Genomic DNA, 16,676 nt, shown 5'->3' on the forward strand with positions numbered 1-16,676 from the left:
CTGGGGTGAAAATCTCTGAGAAGTCCCAGTCTGCTGTCTAATTAGTCTGAAGGGAAGGAGAGATCCATTGTTCCCTATTCAGAAAGTTAAAACATGCTAGAGGCCGGGATCACAACTTGTTAAGAACTTTGTAATGACTCTTTAAAGTTCACAATTTTCCATACTTGATTCTTATCATCTGTCACTTTCTCTGGACTACTGTTAAGCTTTTAAAACTGAACTAGGTCTTTGGCAGCTGGGGAGATAGATGCAGAGAAACATCCCATAAGCCTGAACACTGGCGGAGACAGTATATGGTGGTAACTTTACAAAGAGCAAAGTAAATGGAATCCTAGGGTTCTGCTAAAAGGAAAGAGACAAGGTCAGGGACGGAGGCCTGGCTTTGAGAAGTGGCCCTGGTACTTAGCTAGAGAAGGTTCAAGGAGAGTTCCTCCAGGGCAAGTGATCAAATTCCAAAGCACTGCTGAGATAAACACACAACCTTATCCTTCTAGCCGCCCTTCTTCCTCTTCCACCTGATGCCCGGGCTCCCCTCAGTTGCTGGGGAAGGGGGACTGTGGGGTTGACCCCTCCCTGATTCCTCCTGCCAGTTTAGGCCAAAGCAGAAGTGAGGAGGTTCAACAGTTTAACATAGAAGGCATTTTTGCTGCTTTCTCTTATCGGCCCCTAGGGATACTTTTCATTCCAGCGAAATTATTTTGTTTGGCAGATTAATGTTTTAATATGTTCTTTGATTCATTTTTCAGTGAGCCCTTTAATGAATGTAGCTGTGTTTTCCTGGGTTATGTCAGCCATGAGAGGTCTCCTTAGCTGTCTCGAGTTTTTTCTTTTTTCTTTTCCTTTCTACTGTCTCTACTCATCTCTAAATGGTCTTCTAACTTTATAGGGTTTGATTTCTCACAGTCCCTTTTAGAAAAGGTAGTATCGGGGCGCTTGGGTGGCTCAGTAGGCTGAGCGTCCCAACTCTGGATCTCTGCTCAGGTCATAGCCTCAGGGTTCGTGGGATCAAGCCCCACGTTGGGCTCCACACTAACAGCTCAGAGCCTACTCGGGATTCTTTCTCTACACCCTCTTTCCCCCCCACCCCCCAAATAAATAAACTTAAAAAAAAAAAAAGGTAGTATCAGGAGCATGTTTCCAAGTTTTGGAGTTTATGACTTGAGAGTTCGAATCTGGTTGCAAGACCCTGGGAAAATTATTTATTTTCTTTAGGACTGAAACCTCATATGTTTCACTGTTAATTATACAGACCTAGTGGTGTTTCTTGGAGAATTATTTGGGAATTATTCTTGGGAATTATTTGGGAAGCTCACAGTGTGAGTTTCACAGTGATACATGACCATCGCTATTGCTGCTGGTAAGCCTGGTAAGCAACACTTTAATCCCCCTTTTTTTTTTTTTCCGATTCTCTATGATCTGGATTGCTTTAACAAGAAGAAACAAGGTTAGTCCCAAATCTGTATGTGTCACCCTTGGATTTCTAGTTCTCTTCTGTTTTCGGAACCCCAGTAGATCCAAACCTTAGTACAAATGCCTTAGTGTGTGTCCTGGGACTCAAACCTCAGCAAAGCAAGGCAGGTCGCCAGGTGGGGAGGCTGCTAAAAGTGGTCTCCTTCCTGTGGGTCACCAAAACAAGAATAAATAAAAGCCATAGGTCTCTGTTGAAGAGATAAGCCCACGTGCAAGCTAAATTATTTAAAGATTTAAGTAACAATTGGAGACAAAAACAGAGAGGTCACTTCAACATTACCGTTTTCCAATCCGTCATCCTCGGGGCTCTCCAAAAAATAAATCTGGTCCTATCACTTCCCTGTCAAAAATATCCCACCTCTGAACATCCTATGCACCCCCAGCCACCAGTTTTTTCGCTACTATTTATCTTCCTTGTGTTGGTTTCAGTCTTGAAAAGACTCCAAGTTCAGACCCCTCCTTTTCTTCCTTCCAAAGAGAACTAATTATGGGCCAACTTAACTGGTTTAGCAGAGATTATTCACTTTGGGGGCTTCCTTTTCTCTTTCTGAACCCAAACACCTGTGAAAATAAGTGCCTTGTCTCTATCTGCTGTTAACACTGGAGAGAACTCTTCTAGTGTACCCTGAACTTTTTGGTTAAGCTGAGTTTTCTAAAGCAAGCGGCACTGACACGTAGCACTCTATCTGGAAGTAAGTTCACGATAAGTACAACTTTAGTGAACGCAGCCAGCTGACAGGCAACAAGGAAGCCATCTCCAACTCAGCCTGGAAGTCTGGGTCTAAAGGTGCCTTCAGGGGAGGGAAGGTCCAGATGGATAACAAGACCTTTGCTAGGTGACATTACTATATACAAGGGGGAGGTGGGCAAAGTCCTTCCAGACAAACTTTCGAACTGCAATACAACCATTGAAAAAATTCTGGGACTTTCCCAGCAATAATCCAGAAATCCTGGATTTCATAAATAAATTGAGAGACTGCAGCATTGGAAGGACACGTGAGAAACTTCGGGATACAATGGCAGTATGAGAGAGTGGCACATAAGCAAATGACACAATGGCTAACCTGATGTAAACATACTAAAACATGTCTACACAGCATAAGGGGAAACAAAGCAAAAAACCTTAAATGGGGGCAATGTGGACAATACCACAATATTCCTGAGCAACATATCTAAGTTACTTTGGTCTCCATTTGTCTACCCTAAAACAATGTTTATTTATAAAAGCAATTTATGCAATAATCTAACACGGCAACCAGGAAAAAAGTGCCACGGACTTTATTTATCTTGTCTCCTCAAATATTCACTGTCCAATTTTTAGCCGCAAAAATTCTCTGTATATTATTTTGCACCCGGAAAGTCGCAACTAATGGTTCTGATTTGCCTCATTTGAATTTTGATATGTCTATTTAACATCATTCAAAAACATATACTATGCATTGGGTGTTAGGCATTGAGGGTACAATAGTGAGTTACGTAAGATGCTTGCTCTCAAAGAATTTACAGTCTAGAAAGAAAAAGAGACCAGTGCACATAGTAAATCTAGTATGTTTGATAAGTGTCAGAGCCAGGGGAAGGGAAAGCAGAATACTGCAGATGTTTACGCAAGTGCAGAGGATCATGGAGGGCTTCTTGGAGGATGAGCAAAAAATCAGCTTTTTGGGGGGAAGGGGAATTGGAGAAGGTATCTCAGGCCATGGGACTGGCATATAAAATGAATAGCATACTAGCTTAATTTAGTGTCATCCTCTTCATAGATTTAACAGTTTAGATGAGTTCCCAAATGTAGGGCCATGACACGCAAAAAGTGGCATTGAGTGACTTTAAATTTATTCAATTACAAAGACCCTGCTTTATTCTAATATGGATACCTTTCCCACTCTGGGGATGTTAAAATACCATCCGTTTCCCAATACGATCATGACAGCAGATGGCAATGGGATTAAAAAAAATCTTTGGCAAAATAAAAGATTTTCAACATTGTGTGCATCCTTAATTTTTACTAGTCTATGAAACAGACAAAGGAGTTCCCCTGCCCTATGTAAATGTTTCTTTTTTTCTTTTTCTCTTTTTGGTTAGTCCAGAGCAAACTGTTCTAGTAACAGTTAAGCTGAGGGATGGGAATATAAATCCCCAGCCCTTTGAAACTCTAGTTTGTTGTCCAATAGTTACCTCTATAGAAAGTACTTTCTGAACTCCTAAGCACTCTTTCCAAAGACCTGACAATCTGTGCTTTTACTTGCAAACTTATTTTGAAAAGCAGTTTCATTTTCTAGATTTGTTTTGATAGAATTCCTAAGTGCTGGTTGTGTGTGTGTGTGTGTGTGTGTGTGTGTGTATGTGTGTGTGTTTCGTGCTTTAAATTTTTCTAGGTTTTGGATATAAATTTGATATTATCAAATTGCCTGATGACAATTTAAGCCAGCTAATATTTATATATTATGTACAAATTATATATATATATATATATATATATATATATATATATATATATATATATTTGGAGGCTTATTTAATGCCAGAGATAGTGCTAAATAGTTTCTACAGTTATTCTAGTCAGTCCTCACAACAACCTTTCAGTTTCTGAAGAAAATATTATGCAGAGAGTCTAAGTAACTCGCCTCTTACACACAAGTAAAAGAGATGGGTGTGTAAATACAGTTGACCCTTCACCAACAAGGCTTCGAGCTGTGTGGGTCCACTTACATGCGGACTTTTTGATCAATGCCACACTAGATTATAAATGTATTTTATTTTCTTAGCTTTACCTTATTATAAGAATACAGTATATAATACATATAACATACAAAATACATGTTAATTGACTTTATGTTATTGGTTAGGCTGCTGCTCAATAGTAAGTTATGAGGAGTTAAGTTTTGGGGAGTCCGAAATAATACATGGATTTGACTGCTTCTGGTCCCCTGCCCTTCATCCCTGCATTTTTCAAGGGTCAGCTGGAGTTGAGACTGCCCTATAGTTTAGCCTAACAGAAAAATAAGAAAGTGCCTTTATAATTCAAAAGCTGTTGAGAAACACCAGCTTGTCTTTTAGATGGGAAGAGCCTGACTAAACCTCTGGAAAAATATTACTAAACATATATGTGTCCAGAATTGAAAACTGTTGGTAATTAACATGGTGCACTATCTAAAGCTTGCATTTAGGGCCAACGTTTATTTCCAGTTCTTTCCCCGAGTTCTCTCCCTAGATTCCCCCAACGACTAATTTCTTAAATCCATGTCTCCTAAAAGAATGATTTAAAGTGGGAAACATACACATACAATAAAAAAGTGTGGGGGTGAGTTTAACTTTCTGGTAACCCTACCTAACTGACTTTAAAAAGTTTTCAGGAGTCCAGCCACTGTCTGGGAAGGCAGTAAAAGTGGAAAGAACAAGGACTTGAGAGACAAGTCTGAGTTCAAATCCTAGCATTTTGTTAACTTCATTACTTGTTTTGCAGAGGAGTCAACTGAAGCTCCGATTATCAGGAGTCCCAAGTTGGAGACCAGGCTTCATTTGATTTCTCATCTAATGCTGGAATGACTGATAAAGTGAGGAAAATGAACACCGCAGATGATTAAGGGTGGGTGGGGTTAGGAGGGCTATCAGAAGATCTTGTACTAGGGCTATGGTGATTTTAAGCATTTACCTCGGGGGTACCTGGGTGGCTCAGTCGGTTAAGCATCCGACTTCGGTTCAGGTCATGATCTCATGGTCCCTGAGTTCAAGCCCCTTGCCGGGCTCTGTGCTGACAGCTCAGAATCTGTTTTGGATTCTGTGTCTCCCTCTCTCTGTGACCCTCCCCCGTTCATGCTCTGTCTCAATAATAAATAAACATTAAAAAAAAAAAAAAAGAATTTACTTCAGTTTTCCTATTTCCTTTTGAGTAGTAAGAGGTTTCATGTCCTCAGTGAATTACCGTGACGTTTGTTTCTAAACAAAGTTCTCTCCAAAAAGTCCTAGAATGGAACAGATGTACCTTATTTGCCATTATTTTTGATGCATTTATCCAAAGAAAAGATGTTCACAAAAGTTAATGCTTTTAACAATACTATCTTTAAAGTATTTAGCTTAGTTTAACTACCTAATTATTGTGTATGAATTTAAAACCTAGCAGTTTTTCCAAACCCAGTTTTACATGTTTCATTTAAACAATAAAACGTTTTCTCCTTCAGCTTTATACAAGTTCTACTTTTGCTACATTTCTATACCCTTTGGCTAGTACTTAAAACACACACACACACACACACACACACACACACACACACACCTCAAAGTGGTGTGTTTTGCAATACTGATGACCAACTAAACTCAGGATATTTATTTCCATCTGGTAGAGTTCAACTTCTGCCTCTTGTTTGCTTTCTCCATCTGTCCGACTCACCATCTTTTTTTTTTTTTCCCCTCTCCTCCTTACTGGAGTCAGAGTTAACCCTCTCTTAGGCTTAATCGTTTTAGCAGGCTCAAGCCTTAGCACAAGTCTTTTTCTCTAGTTTTGGAAGTAGGGTTTCCAGTAAACTCAAATGTCTAAGCCTAATACTTCCCTAAGCTTCAAATTTAATCTTTATTTTCTTCTGTTTTTATAAAGAGCAAGGGCCAGAGAGCTATTTGGACCAGAAAAAAAAGGAAAACAATCTTTGGTTAAGGTATAAACGGTGTAAATGCATTACACAAATGTGTGTTTCCAGTACAGCCTTAACTTTACGGGATCCGCGTTACTACATTATCTTCAGAAACAGGCTTTCCTATCAGCACGACGCTGGATTCAGTAAGGTCTCCACTCCTCTCTCGTTTGACTCCTGAAATTACTGAAACAGCAACCACAAAAGGCTTACTAACCTTCTATTTATTTTGCAATTAAACTTTTACAAAGACACCCCCGCTCCTCCCGAGGGTGAAGCTGAAACGGTTCCCTGACGTAGGCAGCACGTCTACTAGGAGACCCCCCCCCCCCCGGCCCCCCGACTCCCTAGAGCTGCAGAAAGACCTTCAATAGTAGCCCTTTCGTTCCACTTTCTCCGTATCCCCGCTGCACGCCCCCGCACACTTTCAGCACCGGCACCCGAACCCCGCTGCTCGGCAAGAACCTCCCGCTTGGGCAACCAGCCTCTTAGGAGCGGGGACGAGATTGAAACACCCAGCGCGCGAGGGGACAGGCACCTCGGACTTGCAGCCGGATCTGCGCGCGCGGACGCCAAGAAGGCTTTTATCTGCCCGGCACTGAGACTCCCCGCCAGCGAGCCCAGGCAGCTCACTCTCGCAGAGGATGCGCTGGCGCTGGGCCCGGAGTAGCTGAACCGGGAAGGAGGAGCTAGGGCTGGGGGCGGAGCTTTCACACGCGCACCCTCGCTCGGCTCCGTCCCTTGGCCACAGCCCGCCGGTCCCGGGCCGCCGCTCCGGAGTTTATTTGTTTACAAGCGGATTACGTCAGCTCCTCCCTCTCTTCCCCGTCTCCGCATCCACCCCCTAGCCCCCTTTTCCCGCCCCCTCCGGCTCCGAATCTGCTGCGTCACAATGGTGCGATCTCCGGATTGGCTGAAGTCGGCCGTCATGCTCCAGGTACGCCACTTCCTTTCCGCCGCGCTATAAAAGCTACTGCACGGCTCCTGCATCTCTTCGCCGCTCCGAGCTGGAAATGCAACTGTTAGGAGCTTCGGAGGCTGCGGAGCTGGACGCGGAGGCGGCTGGGGAAGTCCGAGCGATGTGACCAGGCCGCCGTCGCTCGTCTCTTCCTCTCGCCTGCCGCCTCCTGTCGTGAAAATAACTTTTTTACTATAAAGGAGAAAAAAAGTAGCTGTCCGCCCCTCCCGCCCTCTCTTCCTCTCAGCCCTCTGACCTGCGAGGGAGCCCGGGGTGGCCGCTCCGTCGTCGGGGCCGCGCCGCCGAGCCCCGGCCGCCCCGGGCCGCCCCCGCCCGCCGCCCCCATGCATCCCTTCTACACCCGGGCCGCCACCATGATAGGCGAGATCGCCGCCGCCGTGTCCTTCATCTCCAAGTTCCTCCGCACCAAGGGGCTCACGAGCGAGCGACAGCTGCAGACCTTCAGCCAGAGCCTGCAGGAGCTGCTGGCAGGTGAGCCGGCCGCGGCGGGCGGGCGAGGGGCGCCGGGCGGACGCGGACCGCACACCCGGGGCGGGAGGCGGGCCGAGCCGTCGGGGCCGCGGAAACCGCGGCACTGCCCCGGGCCGGCCGCGCTCGGGTCCCGCCGCGGGAGCGGGGCAGGCGCGCCTGGCGGCCGCTAACGGCGGGTCCTGGCGAGGGTTTGGGGGCTGGGCCGAGGGCTCCCCCTCCCCCCACGGCTGCCCCACCGAGGGGAGAAGGGAACAGGCTCACAACAAAGAGACTACAGCCACTGAGGCGGGAGCTGCGGTCCTCGGACCGTCCGCGGATTTGGGGACAAAGGAGCTGCGGGGCTGGGGTTGGTTCGACGCCCCCTCCCCCAACCCCCTCCAACCGTTGTGGGCTCGGCGGCCGGGCCCGGGGCTGGGAGACAGCGCCGCTGTCCCGGGGCCAGCCCGGGACGGACGTGCCGTCGCCCCGCGCCTCCTACCCCTGACCATTAATCATCGGATTTGTCACCGGTTCAGTTGCAGCCCTGCCCAGAGCTTGGTTTAGTTAGGGTTGCTTGTTTTTCTTCCCTTCGGGGTTAACAGCCCGGTGGCGCTTCTCCTCCAAAGCCATAAACCCCATTGTGTGCGGCTGGGGTGGGGTGGAGAAAGTAAACAGGTTCCCGCCTGGCCGCCGGTGCCATCCGGCTGCCCGGCCAGCCGAGGCCGCGCGCCGGATTCCTGTTTTGGCGGCTCAACCGGTTGGTTCCTGGAGATTGTTTTGTCCCCTACTACTGTGTTGTTTCTAAAACCCTGCCCGCTCTTTTCCCCAGCCCCAAGCACGCACAGCCGCGGTGCAGTGCTGGGCGTTTTTAAAAGTTGATAGTTTAAATTTTTCACTTTTCAAAGGAGCCTACGGAAGGAGGAAGCCATAGCGGGATCTTACAGTAACGATCTAAGCATTGTTTCTCTCTGTCTCTCTTTCTCTCTCTCTCTCTCTTTCCCCCTATAGAACATTATAAACATCACTGGTTCCCAGAAAAGCCGTGCAAGGGATCAGGTTACCGTTGTATTCGCATCAACCATAAAATGGATCCTCTGATTGGACAGGCGGCACAGCGGATTGGACTGAGCAGTCAGGAGCTGTTCAGGCTTCTCCCAAGTGAACTCACTCTCTGGGTTGACCCCTACGAAGTGTCCTACAGAATTGGAGAGGATGGTTCCATCTGTGTGCTGTACGAAGCCTCACCAGCAGGAGGTAGCACTCAAAACAGCAGCAGCGTGCAAATGGTAGACAGCAGAATCAGCTGTAAGGAGGAACTTCTCTTGGGCAGAACAAGCCCTTCCAAAAACTACAATATGATGACTGTATCAGGTTAAGATATAGTCTATGGATGGATCATCTTATAATGGATGGATAAATTTGATTTTTGCTTTGGGTGGGCTCCTCTTGGGGATGGATTATGGAATTTAAACCATGTCACAGCTGTGAAGATCTGGCACAAGATAGAGTGGTAAAAAAAAAAATTTTTTTTAAGTGACAGTGCCATAGTTTGGACAGTACCTTTCAATGATTTAATAGCCTGTGAGTCCAAGTAAATGATCACTTTATTTGCTAGGGAGTGAAGTCCTAGGGTGGTTTCAGTTTCTCCCAGATGTTAAACCTAAATTTTTTCCATCAATCCCTTTAAGGCAAATCTGTATTTCAAAGAACCTTTCTCTGCAGTAGACCTTGCGGAGGAAATTTGCACTATTACACTTGAAAATGGTTAACTTTTTTGGCAGCTGAATAGGAAAGCTCAACATTTGAAACATGGTAGTACTGGAAATTTTGACAAGACTTTTACCTAGCACTTAAATTTGTATAAATGTACATAAGACAAACCTAGTAAGCATGACCTGGGGAAATGGTCAGACCTTGTATTGTGTTTTTGGCCTTGAGAGTAGCAAGTGACCAGAATCTGCCGTGGCAACAGGCTTTAAAAAGACCCTTAAAAAGACACTGTCTCAACTGTGGTGTTAGCACCAGCCAGCTCTCTGTACATTTGCTAGCTTGTAGTTTTCTAAGACTGAGTAAACTTCTTATTTTTAGAAAGTGGAGGTCTGGTTTGTAACTTTCCTTGTACTTAATTGGGTAAAAGTCTTTTCCACAAACCACCATCTATTTTGTGAACTTTGTTAGTCATCTTTTATTTGGTAAATTATGAACTGGTGTAAATTTGTACAGTTCATGTATATTGATTGTGGCAAAGTTGTACAGATTTCTATATTTTGGATGAGAAATTTTTCTTCTCTCTATAATAAATTGTTTCTTATCTTGGCATTTTAATCAATCTCTTGTCATGATTATAGAGGTTCAGCTCAAAGAAATATGTTTCTCAGAAGACTTAGGTTCTATAAGCTATGTGAATGTCAGTTGCACACTGGTCATGCTGAAAAACATTTGATGGGAGTGTACATGTCTAGGTGTTAGAGGAAACACAGGGTAACTTTTTTTTTTAAATCTCGAAAGTCAAAACATGGACACATTACCAGGCTAATCTCACGAAATGAGGATAAGAGACAAAGGTAACATCTACCAAAAATGATACTCAGAGGATTATATTTCATTGCTTCCCTGTCGAAGTGAAGATATAAATGTTCCGTTCTGGCCCACCTTTGAAAAAACAGTAATTTTGCCCCATGGAATCCATGTTCAATTAGAAAATCCTGGGGTAGGTGACCCATAGTCTTAAAGAACAGGCTAATCACTGCAGAGATGGTGGTGTTTTGCTTTTCATCAGCTGCAAGATTTACATAAAAATCACTTAAGCTGGAATTCAACAACAGGTACGTTTATCAATTTTTATTCTCAAAAGTTGGAAATGTGGGTTTTTGATCCCTTATTTTCAGACTTCTGTTTCAGATAAATTCTCAGAACCCAAATGAAACCTTGCCAGAGTGTACATTACTCCACTACCCCATGTGATAAAAACTTGTTGGTAGTTCTTTGGTTGAACGGGATTTTGAAAGTGGAGAAGGTTGAGTTTTTCTGTACACCGTTAACTTACAGTGGCTTTTGAGATACGCATGTAATAAACATGATCACACTGGAAGTACCCTGCAGTTGAGGTTCCTTGAAATCAGTAGTCCCAAATTTGGGGGATACACAGAAGTAAAGCCACAGCCGGATACGCAGGTGTTTAGAACACGAACAATGTCTGTGTACTTCACCCGTCATTCGCATTAGAACCACGGCACGCGGAATACCCTTACCAGTTACAGTTTTATTTTCCAGCGTGTTCTTTGAGAAGCCTCCCGGTTTTTCAAATTTGAATGTACAATGAAACAACCGGTAGTGGGTAGTGTCGTCTTCCACAGGTCTCAGCCCAGTTCTGATTAGCATTGTTTGCCAACTGCATCTCTTGTAACTCCTTTGAAGCCAGGTGCTTGCTAAGGTTTTGCATACTAAGCCATTGGAGCCTAAGGCAGAGTGTCCAGAGAGTTTAGGAGTATATTCTAACCGAAAACTTCGGTCATAGAACCGATTCTCAACTGGAAAATCATTTTTGAAGATGGTGACATCAGACTTTTCGGTACTTTCAAAGAAATTCGGTAGGAAGAGAACTTAAAAACATTTCACTTTAGAATGTAGGTGATGTCTGGCACTTAAGGAGCTGTTAAGTTCCTCTTTAAAAAGGCTTGCAAATATCACTGAGACCTAGCATCCTGCTGTTTTCCCGGGACTTGAACCCTTACGTTCTCCAGACAATTGCTTACGGTGCTGGAGCTTTTTAATTTCTCATTCATTGCTTCTGGGGGCTGTTTTTGCCTTGCTGTTTAGATAAAAACTGTGCTGCCGTATGCACCTGCAGGAGTGTACCAATCTGCATGTGCAGTCATTGTATCTGTGTACTTGTAAGAAATTTAATACTGATAAAATTTAGAAGGCTTTTACACTGAGTGAGAAGACACTTCCTTAAGTCATTTTAAGAAAGGAGGACTGCTTTCAAAAATCATTAGCTGCCGTTGGCACCAAGAGTTCATGATTATTAGCAGTATCGTTACGGGTGCCACTTTTCTGAATTTTAACAGGTAGTTTTAAAATTATTTCCTCTTCTCCAAATGTAAGTACTGTCTTGCTCTATAATGCTGAAGCAAGGATTACCCTGGTTTGTGCAGGATAATGTGGCTGTTTTCTCCCCTTCAGTCTGGGATGGGAATCACATGTCCATAGCCTTGAGTTACATTATTTCTTGTATTAGTAGTAGACGGGAAAGTCCACTAGAAAATCGCTTTCTGGTACTGTTGCATAAATGATTTCCCTAAGTCACCGTTCTTCACAAATCGCAAGTAGTTTTTGTTTTGTATGGGTGTTACAGATTGTGGAATTGGCCTTCATGTTGAAGCAGTCTTCCTGACTATTATGATCTTTAAGAACTAAAGATTAAAAGTGTATTGTATATTGAAAATCATACCTCTCTCCTTTGCACCCCTATTTTAGATAATGTGATGAGATGCTATTGATAAGCTATGGGGAGAAGTTATCAATAGTTTTATTTTGGATTGTCTGAAACAACGTATTTCTTATTTGTCTGAAAGTACAGGGACTGCAGAGAGTTTAATTTCATCTCAGTCTGCGTATATGGCTACTGCTAAAATATAACAGTATTTTTTATGTTTGGAACATAACAGGGTGAAAAACTTGTAGTGAAATAGTTTGTACTACTAAGCAAACTAAGCCGCTTAAATGAGTCCTGAAGTCATTTATATTAATGCAAAAGGCCAGAGGAATTCATATGTGATTTATAGTTTCTGTATATATATGTATATGTATGTTTTTTTGCTTTTTTTTCTGAGAATAGCCTAAAGTGAAGAAACATTGTTAAACAAGATGTTAAACTTTGTAGTTTTAAGGTGCTCCTAAACAAGTAAGCCTTAGGTTGTATTAATAGGATTGCCACCATTTCCTCAACAATTTATGGAATATAATTGACGCCAGTTTTTTTTTGACTGCAGTTTTAACTTAGCTAACCAGTTTCTTTTGATAATGTTCAGTGTCAAACGATAGAAAATGATAAGGCTTCCAATTTCACTTCCAGTTGAGGATTTTCGATTCTGTAAGTGTTTTCTGTCCTCTCGTAGTTAAATAATCTTAAAAGGAACATTTTGGAGTTCAACTTCTGACTTTCATAGGAACCTTTGCATGCTGTTTATCATTTTAATGTTGATGAATATCGAGAGGTCTGTGCAGCCATCTTTTGGCAGAGAGTTTGGGAAGCACGACTGTAGGGATTCTGTAATTCACGAATCTGGGACCAAGTCTGCGCTCACTTTGTGAACATGCAGGTCGAAGTGGTAGTGAGGTTTATGGTTCATACCAAGTGGAAACTGGGCTGGGTGGGGGGTGGGGAGTGGGATAGCTTAAAGAAAGCCTGTACCTATAGGCATTTTTAAAGACATTCAAATCGAATGCTTAGTGCCTTTGTCTAGGTATTTTATAAAGGGACAATGTTTTTGAAGCTGTTAGGAACTGCTTGATTATAAGCCTCTTTCCTCGTGCCTTTTAGTTGTGAAGGCCGTTTGTGACCCCGCTTCTGATGATAGAAGGGTGATTAAGTGTAGGCCAGACATCTAACATCAGGACAGAGATCACCAGGCAGGAAATGAGAGTAGAGTTAACTGCATTCCTGTATTTGGAGACTGTCACATCAAACAATTATTATTTCAAATCATAACAGATAGAAGACATGGTCACCTGTGGGCACGTTTACTTTTAATAATTCTCTAAATAGGTGATCTCCAAAGTACCTTTATGTCATTCTCCTAAAGTATTTTTGTGTGTGTTTTCATGTGGGTTTGCACAAGCACATGGTACATTTTGTAAAATATATGGGGCATGTACTAAAAATTCCATTGATAGGGGTGCCTGATCAAAAATACTTTCTCTAGATCACTAAGGTAGATGAGGGTTTGCTCTCTTAATAACTTGTGAATATTATGTTAAGTGATACGTCTTCAAATGAGAAACTGGTAGCATTTCAAAGAAGGTTATCTTGTCTAATTTTAGCTTCTTAAGTCCGTATTTATAAAATTAAGACATTTTTTACAGCCAACAGAAACCCCAAATTAAGTGTTCTACCAATTCAAAGTCTATGTGCTCCTATATATTAAACTGTGTATTGCTATGTGCTGAGATCCACATTTTATTTTTTTAGAAATTTTCTTTTTAAATGTTAGGGCTCTTGTAACATTTCCTTTATTTGCATGCATGGTTGTAAAAGAACTGAGTTCATGTAGTTGCACACCAGTGATTACATTAGCCTTAGCATTTATGGGTTAGCCAGAAGTCTCCTGTACCTTTTCTCTCTGGTTCTGAGCAATCTGTAAATTTGTAGGAAGGAAAGGTGACTGCAAATTGGACTTTATTTGATAAGATTCTATAAATGGGCATAAACCTAAAATGGTAAGATTTGACAATGGCACTGTAAACAGGACAGATGTATCTTCCAGGCCTGATTTATAACAGTTTTGTCCCCTCGAGTCCGTAGACTGAATGGAATTGTATTTCCTATAAATTACACTCGTGAGCCTTCAAGTTACTGATGTACGTTCTTCGTTGACCTCTCAACAACTGGGTGAGGTTGACAGGTAGATAGGTCAGTATTTTTTAATCTTTGTGTTCTGTGGTTAGAAAGCTGAGGCTTAGGGAGTTTAAGTAATTTGCCCCAAAGTCAAATGGCTAGTAAACAGCTCATTCATAATTTGAACTTGGGCCTTTTTGACCCCAGAACCTGAACTTTCAACTATTGGTATATTGAGGTGTATGATTTATTTACCGTGTTTCACATTGTTGCAACATGCAGGTTTTCATTTCTCATTGCTGGTTAGCCATCATTTTCAGCCTTTGAAACCTCATCACTTTCCATGCTCAGAAGGCAAAAAAACTGTCTTAAAACCACGCTTCTTTCTTCAGGAGGCATTTGGGACTTATTATAAAGAACACTAGTCATGGACTCAGAAGAATGGGTTGGAATGCAGGCCTGTACCAGCTACTACTTTGTGACTTTGGACAATTTGATTAGCCTCTCTGAGCCCATCGCTCCGTATGTAAAATGGGATAAAAATAAGTCCGTTATACATGAAAACATCCAGCAAAGAATGGTTGGATTTTTGGGAGTTGAATACTTCAGTATAGCATGGAGGCAAATTCAGCAGGTGGTTTTCTTGGTTTCGTGAAAATTTGACGTCACTGTGATCGGAGGGAGTTTCTTGAAAGTCCGCTTTGGCCAATAGCTGTGAGAAATGTACTTGTGATTTTGAAATGATAGGGGAAGAAAAAGGAAGTCCTTTTTAAAAGTGGAAATACAGATAACCCAGGTGTTGAGCGTATTTATTTCACAGACTTTGCTGAGCTGGGTCCTTAACATTGTGCTTTTCAGAGCTATTTTCCCAGTAGAGGACAGAAAAGAAGGACTCCTTCGGATCTTTTGTCTGTTGAACACCTTCAAGTGAGAGATGCCGCCACGCTACCAAATGTGTATAGCCAGGCAGCCCCGCGCAGTGCCTGCTTGAGGGCATTATCGTGTTTTGAGTGTTGCACCTCCTCGCCGTAAGAAGTAAGTTGACTTTTCCCAGGGTTTGCCGCCCTTAGAGCCATTTGTATCTGGCCATGCTTTTGTGGTTTTTTCCAAACAGAACTCTCAATCCCTTCTTAACCTAGAGTGCTGTGAGTACTTCCTCTCTACTGCCAGGAAAAGCAGCCTTTTTGTAAGTTACCAGTTTGGGTTTGAGTTGCTTCTTGTGGTGTAACCGGATGCAACGTTTGCTTGAATCACTGATAACGTCATCGGCTTGTTCTAGTCAGTCACGAGTGAACCAGGGACCATGCGCTGTTTTTAGTTTAAACCCCGGTCCCTTTCTCTGGCGAAGATAACCTTCATTGAGGAGCTTGCTGCTGGGTTGTATAGCATGGCTGCGTGCCTCAATGAAGTAGGTACTCAGCCAGCGGAGCGGCTTGCTGATTTATTTTGCAATAGTATAGGAAACAAAGGGCCCTATTCTTAAAAGAACCTCAAGAGACTTCCAGGCAAGTTCCTTTGGCCCCTTCAGAAGTCTTGCATTTTACTGTCCCTGTGAGCTTCAGGCCTGCTTGGAGTTGTGGGTAGCCTTAAAAATTAGTCTAGGTGTTCTTACAGTGTTTAAGATGGTGATGGAAGAACAAGAGTTTGGAATTAATTAAAACAGGGTTAAGGTGGCCAGTCAGAGTTGTTAGAACAGTTATCCCCTGAGAGAGGGTAGTTCCGGTCATAGGGTTAGAGGTGGGGCCTTATGTAATCGTGAAGCGTCACACACAGGCTCTCTTCTCCTAACTTTCAGCTTCTTGCATTTCCCCCATTCCCCTGTCCAAGGGATCCCTCTTGGGATCCTTCTTTTTTTTTTTTTTTTTTTTAATGTTCATTTATTTTTGAGAGAGATGGAGGGGAGGAGAGAGAGAGGGAGAGAGAGAATCCCAAGCCAGCTCCGCGTTGTCAGCACAGGGCCTGACCAGGGGGGATTGATCTTAACAGCCCTGAGTTGAAACCAAGACTGGGACCCTCAAACAACTGAGCTACCCAGGCACGCCTCCTGGGTCCTTTCTGATGGTTAGAATATGACCGTTTTGTCCCGTATCTACCACATTCATTAAATACTCAATTGAGTCCCTCTGTGTGCCATGTACTATCCCAAGGACTCACAAATAGTCATCGTGTCTGCCTTCAAGGGGCTTTGAGCCTAGCAGCAGAGAGAAGTCCCCAAACAAATAGAAACACTGGAATCTACTAAGGGAAGGAAGAGGTGAAGTGGGGTGTCCCGACCGCAATGATGGACGCGACGCCTGCCTTCATTCTTCCCAGAGGAAGACATGAACTGAGCTGTGTCTGTACGATTTGTTTTTTTATCTTTTTCTCAGTTTCGTCTTTGTCCTTAATTTTATCTTCTTTTTCACTTATTCTCCCCTCTGCCTCATCAGTCCTCGCTGTCACCGCATCTGGTTTACGTTGCACCTCATCTACAGCGTTTCTTAATTTGTCATGACTATGTTTTAGTTCCTTCATCTCCGCAGCAATAGGTTCTCTGCTGTCTTCTATGCCTTTCTCAAACCCAGCGATTAATCTTATTGACTATTAGTCTAAATTC

General features: G+C 43.2%; 1 protein-coding gene across 1 annotated transcript; it reads left to right on the forward strand.

The window, feature by feature from the left end:
• Positions 1-7,071: 7,071 nt before the first annotated feature.
• On the forward strand, positions 7,072-9,846 carry BTG1 (BTG anti-proliferation factor 1). The gene is made up of 2 exons (XM_019446418.2): positions 7,072-7,542; positions 8,530-9,846. The coding sequence occupies exons 1-2, from the start codon at positions 7,395-7,397 to the stop codon at positions 8,895-8,897; spliced, it is 516 nt and encodes a 171-aa protein (XP_019301963.1). The 5' UTR covers positions 7,072-7,394; the 3' UTR covers positions 8,898-9,846.
• The last annotated feature ends 6,830 nt before the right edge of the window (positions 9,847-16,676 follow it).

This window comes from Panthera pardus, unplaced genomic scaffold, assembly GCF_024362965.1.
Source record: "Panthera pardus isolate Hobbes unplaced genomic scaffold, ASM2436296v1 HiC_scaffold_6, whole genome shotgun sequence".
Lineage (NCBI taxonomy): Eukaryota > Metazoa > Chordata > Mammalia > Carnivora > Felidae > Panthera > Panthera pardus.